We start from the raw sequence: 6,000 nt of genomic DNA on the forward strand, positions 1-6,000 counted from the left end.
TTTAGAGGTTAGATAGAATAGGGGATAAGCATCATAAATTGTGGTAGAATTTAGAAAATGCACAATTTCTAAAAATAGAGACTTTTATCATTAAGCACCATAAAATCCTCTCATTTTTATTTTCTTTTACTTTCTTTAATATATCCCTGGATTTAAAGTAGTATAAACTATCTCCACTCAATTATTCGCATTTTAATTAGGTTTAAAGAGCAGTATGCTATTTTTTCACACACAGTCTCTAAAAAGAGGAGAGATGCAATAGATAAAATACATTACCATGTTTTCGCTTTGAAGATAGAAGCTGAATTTCACTCTGGGATTTTCAGTTTACTGATCTGTGAAAACTGTTTGGGGGTAAAATGCTTTATTTCTCAAATAACTCATTAAGAATTTATTATAACAATTCCATGTAATGATTCAACATGTTTTCTAAATGAAATCCTTTGAAATAAATATATTCTTTTTTACTTTCAGCTTAATATCATATATTCAGATTTTACAGACATGCAATTTGAACATAAATGTACACAACTACTTTACCTATATAATTGAAGAATTATGTCTATAGGCAAGTGAAATGTTTTATCCATAATATCTAGGTATATTTATATCAGAACTACAAAAAAAGAAATCCTTATTATGTCAAAAAGGTATTGTAGCTTTCTCCTTTTTGTAGCAGAGGTAGAAAGTAGTCTTAACCAATGATTTTTTAATTGAATATTAAGACCATGTTCTACATGTAAACAGTTCTAATAAAACAGAAAAATGTGGAACAAAATTAATAGGAGAGACACTTGGATTAAAAGGGCAAGGACCAAAGTTAAAGTATTGGAAAGCTTAGTGAAAGTTAGTTAAGTCAACTAAGAATATCTCTATACTAAATAAACTGAGTTTCAGTGAGTGGAAATAATTAAAGTCATTGATGTAGAGGTCAATTTTAGGTCATTCCTGGCACTAAATTTGAAAAAAAAATAATGTGAGAGTAGCTGTGTTTTTTAAAAATAGATGAATATATTTTATGGATCTCTGAGTTTAACATTTATACTAAAGGAAAAAAATCAATAAAGTTATGTCAACCTGAAAATAACTGGGGAATGTGTATTGCTGAATTTAAAAAAAAAAAGATCTATAATCACAGTTTACAGTTTCATACTTTGCAACTAATTAATAAAGAAGGCAAACATACATTTGTCTAGATTAGGAAAGTTTTCAAATGTGTAAAGATCTAAAGTCCAGAAGGTAGTGATCCATTTCAACTTAGGGAGAAAGGTTAAGTGTTATGTAATGGGAAGAGGACCTCAACTTGTTGGAAGACTCATCTCGACAACCTGCCAATGACAGAGAATGAATAAACACAAATTTTCACACAGTGCCCAGCTCACATGAAAAACTATTCAAATATTGAAAAAGCCATGCAAATTCCATAATAAAATGTAAAAGAAGAGCAAGTAAATCAAATAGTGTTGAGAAAGTACATACATCATTTAATTTAGATATTTTTTGTTGATGCATATGTAATTTAAGTACATCTAAATGTGTAAATTAATATTGGAGAGAACCTTCCAGTGAGTCAAAGTGTAGATCCTAGATAGCAAAGTTAATTAATTTGTACTTTAGTAAAAACCAGCCCAGCAGTGAATAAAAATAGTGCCCTGTGGGTGGGGAGCACCTGATGAACCCTGGTCAACCAGCACAGCCGTGTGGTCAGTGGGCTGTCTTCTCCCATCTACATTCACACATCTAGTCTCTATAGCATCAGTCAGGCTCTTGGGAGATGACTGACCAAGTGGGAGAGAAAGGACACTTTTTGACTGTGTAACAGAAATTCCTCTGCAAGCCCTACAGATTTGGGAAGATGAACACCATAGTCTAACCAACTTGAAAAGAACTAAACCATGTAAGATTATGAAGCAATTCTCCCTTTATACTGAGAAGTCTTGAGGCACAAACAGTACAATGCACTATCCAATTTAGTTTTCCATAACCAAAAGGAGGGCAAGAAAGACAGGCACAGAGATTACCAAAGCGTTGAAAAATAATACCTGTGAGAAAGGCGGAACACTGTAGGTTTTTTAGATAAAAATGGACCTAAAGAAGAATGTAAAGGATTTAAGTTTGCTGTAAGAAAGATTCTCCTGGCACTGTGCGTTGTTAAACATTAAAGTGGTTTGCTGAGACTGCAGGAACTCCAATTCTGAGAATCTTTAGAAATGGGAAAGATTCAGACCTGCTACTTAGAGGGACTGAATGTGGGCTTTATTCAACTAGAACTCTGCAAGTGCCTGCTAACCCTGTGAGTTTAATTGTTAAGTACTCATATAAACAGTATTTTCCATCTAACAGTTCTGACTCAGTACTGTATACAGTTGTTGGGGGGAATAGTTGCAACAATCCACTTTTTGTAGTATATAAAAGCATGTGAAGGAATAATTTGTCATGAGGAATCCTAGTGATATCTCTAGGCACTTGTGCTTTCTGATTTTAGATTTCTCATGTAAATTACATATAGTATTTATTAATAATCAAAGGTTTTATAATATGTTGCAGTTTTGAATAATTCATGCTAATGAAGCGTTAAGCCATGATGGAAAATATCAACCATACAAAAATTAAAATTGGGTAATTTCAATTTTCCCTCTTGATATACAGACTTAAATACTGTTTTTTATATTAAACCTCAAAAGTTGGTCTTTAAGTTTGCATGCTTAGTCACTAGTAGTCCAAAATTTATATATATATACATACACACACACATACACATTCACACACATTTTCTTGAAACACATTTGGAGTCTTAAAACATTAGTTTATAGTATGTACCAAGAAATGAATTAATAATGGATTTAACTCATATAATCTGGATGAAATTATTTTATAAAAAGAATATGAATAAACTGAATAGTAACTAAATTGAATAGATTACTAAGTTAAAAAGCAATCACTCTAATTGCATGTTAATATATTTGTATATTATACAATAAACTATCCAACTCAGATTTCCATAAAGAATTCTTTTACTTCCCCTTAAAGAATGTGCATAGTTGAGCATTAGATATAATCAAGTTTTCACTACCTATACCTTTCCTTTTGCCAGTGATTTGAGGCAAAATCTTTGAGTTTTTCTCATAAAGTAACAGTAGCATTATTAAACTAATCTCAACTGATGACTTCAAAAAGCACATTATAACGTGCCAGTCAAACTTTCTACACTGCCCAAATCAGCAGATGCGTAAGTTGACATAGCACAGAGGAGCTACCTTCAGAGTCCTGCAGTTAACTGCATTCAGTAAATATTTACATCCGTAGCACTATAGATCCTACTGACTGGATTGAAAATACACATGTAAATACACACCCCTCTCTGTGTCACAGTCTGTCAATAAATTGTATAAATGGACACGATGTACCTCCACACCTATGGATAAGGTTTACGTTTTAGATGTCCACCACCTACTCATTGAATCAGGATACTATCTCTCAATATCTTTTCGTTTGTGTTGAGTTGGAACGTTTGTGTGTGTACGTGTGTGCGCGCGCACATTACCGGAGAGGGAGATCCATTCTTGCAGAGGGGTCCCCTGAAGACTCCTTTAATGCCCCGGTAGTGCCCATTGCTGAGATGTCTCGAACTGATGACCAGGTAACAAGCCATGTGGGTCCGGGCGGAGGCGCAGAGTCTCAACTCCTCACCAGGCGACCAGCCGTGGAAAGCGGGCGGGTTTCTTAGCGGCAACAGCGACTGCCACCTCCCGAGAAGAAGTGGCCAGCAGGACGCAGGGGGAGGCGGCGGCAGCGCGTCCCTGCTCCGCGCCCGATGCGGGGCTCCTGCTGCCGACAGCTGCAGCTCTGACACAGGCGGTGGCGGCGACAGCACAGAGCACGGAGGGGACCCGGCGAGCCAGTCCACATGCTGCTCTGACGAGGTGGCTGCTCAACCGCGGGCCAGCGATATATTTATTTAAGGACAACTTCCAGGGTCCGCCAGGGAATCAGGAATTCCCCCGCCCCTTTCCTCCCGCCCCCTGCCTTCGCGCCTGGCGCCTGCCCCGGGGATGCTCAGGCGCGGGTCCCCATCGTCCGGCCGGGGGTGTCCTGGACTGCGGGCTGCAGTGCCGGGATCCAGCAGCGGCCGCCGCCGCCGCCGCTGCCCGTGCTGGGAGAGTGGCTGAGAGTCCTTGGGAGCGCCAAAGCGCTGCCCCCGCTGCAGTCGGGAGAGGGCGGAGGAGGCGACGGGCGGGCCGGGGTGAGGACAGGGAGTTGGGGACGCGGCGACCTGTGCTTGAGGAGGGCAGTTAGCGCTGCGGCTGGGAGCTGTGGGCTCGGGGTTGCCCAGGAGGCTCAGGTGTGCTGTGGGGCGAGGCCAGGAGGTGACAGCTGCCGTGGCGGCCGCGGGGGGCTCTCGGGGCTGCGGGACCCGCCTCTACCACCTCCCGGCCTCAGCCGCCCAGCCCACCACTCCCCCCTCCCCCCGGTTCCTCTGCCCTATCTCTGAGCCAACTTTCTGCTGTGTTTGGGAGTCACCTGGGAGGACTGGGGAGGCGGTGGTGGAGGAGATGGGCAGGAGGAGAGCGTTTTCTTTACTCTTTCGTTGCCTGCTGGCCTTCAGCATTTCTTCAGCGCTCTGGCTGACGACGGCGTTGGCAGAAGCAACAGCTCCCCAGCCGGCTGCAGAATGAGCTGTGCAGCCACAAATAGGGCAGACGATTAGATGTGCCATGGTAGGGAACGCATGGACGAGGAAAGTTTTGGGCAGAAAACTTATATTAAGGTATAGAAAAGAGACATGCATGCGTATATGTGCATATACATGCACGTACCCAGAGTTATGAAGATTCACTTACAAGCCTTTCTGTATCTTTAACGAGGCACATATTTTTGGTCTCTATAAGACCTCTGTGCTTTCAAAACCCCCAACAATCACCCCCTTCAGAAGTGGTTTTTAACGGACGTTATTTCGTTTACCGTAATTTAAGCCACCAGGGAGCGAGCTGCACTGAGAATTAAAAGACCTGTGCAGAAATGTGCTCTGAAAGGAGAAGATAGCCCTCCCAGAGCCTGGAGACACCCTGCACTGTCCTCCACCCCACGGTTGCTGAATGGGGTTCTGCAATCCATCTCTGCCTCACCTCGCCTTGTCTGTGCCTGGGAGAAGGAAAAGGTTCACCTCCACTCAGTCTGTTGCTTCAGTGCTGGAATTGAAAGGTTACCGCCAATGCTCTGAGTATTCTCCCCAGTATTCTCCTCTCCTGTCTCCCACAATACCCCATTCGCATCCCGGTTGTGATTGAGGACCTCGCAAAAGCAGAAACAGGTTAAAAGAAAAAAAAAACCTGTTAATTTAATTTTTCCTATTCAGGCAACTCATAAAATTCTTAAGCAAAAAGGAACAAAAAAGAATCTAATTACAACTTCTGTAGCTACCCAATAAAAGCTTGACTTTTTGCTTACATCATTACAATGACTTAATATCCTTAATATTTTATTTAAAAAATACATAGAAGTACATCTACTTTTAGATAGATTTTAAAGGTTTTAGATAGTTTTTTAAAGTGTTTGCAAAGCTTCTGAATATATAAGGTAAAAATGCCAGTTCCTTGGAAACCTTCAGAATAAAAATTACTGAAACTGGGATAGTGCAATGTAAATATTGTAGGAATTGTTTATTTTAAATAAATTGTTGGTTTATTTTGAAATAAAAATAAATTTATAGAGAAGTGGCAGTAGATGCAACAGATCCATCTTCTCCTTTCTATTGATGTATTTAACATCACATCAATGGCGTGTTTAACAACATAGTGTTTATTCAACTTACAGCTGTAAAGTGTTTCCTGAAGCTGAGAAAAAGAAATATTACTCATGTATAGACATTAGATATATTTTATAGCAAGAAAATAATGTATTTGCAAATAGTAAACTTCAAAAATTGGTGAAATCTTGACCAAAAAATGAATAAAGTGGAATTTTTTTTTTTTTTTTTTTTTTTTTTTTTTTTTTTTTGAG

The 6,000-nt window shown here is 39.9% G+C and overlaps 1 protein-coding gene across 1 annotated transcript in view; it reads right to left on the reverse strand.

Annotated features, from left to right (window-relative positions):
* Nucleotides 1-4,262, reverse strand: part of ZNF804B (zinc finger protein 804B) — a 621,100-nt gene extending 616,838 nt beyond the window's left edge. Inside the window, exon 1 of the mRNA XM_011996025.1 lies at nucleotides 3,545-4,262. Coding sequence (XP_011851415.1) covers nucleotides 3,545-3,652 — 108 coding nt within the window. The 5' untranslated portion in view covers nucleotides 3,653-4,262. The remainder of the gene's footprint in view (nucleotides 1-3,544) is intronic.
* Nucleotides 4,263-6,000: the final 1,738 nt, after the last annotated feature.

This window comes from Mandrillus leucophaeus, unplaced genomic scaffold, assembly GCF_000951045.1.
Source record: "Mandrillus leucophaeus isolate KB7577 unplaced genomic scaffold, Mleu.le_1.0 Scaffold50, whole genome shotgun sequence".
Lineage (NCBI taxonomy): Eukaryota > Metazoa > Chordata > Mammalia > Primates > Cercopithecidae > Mandrillus > Mandrillus leucophaeus.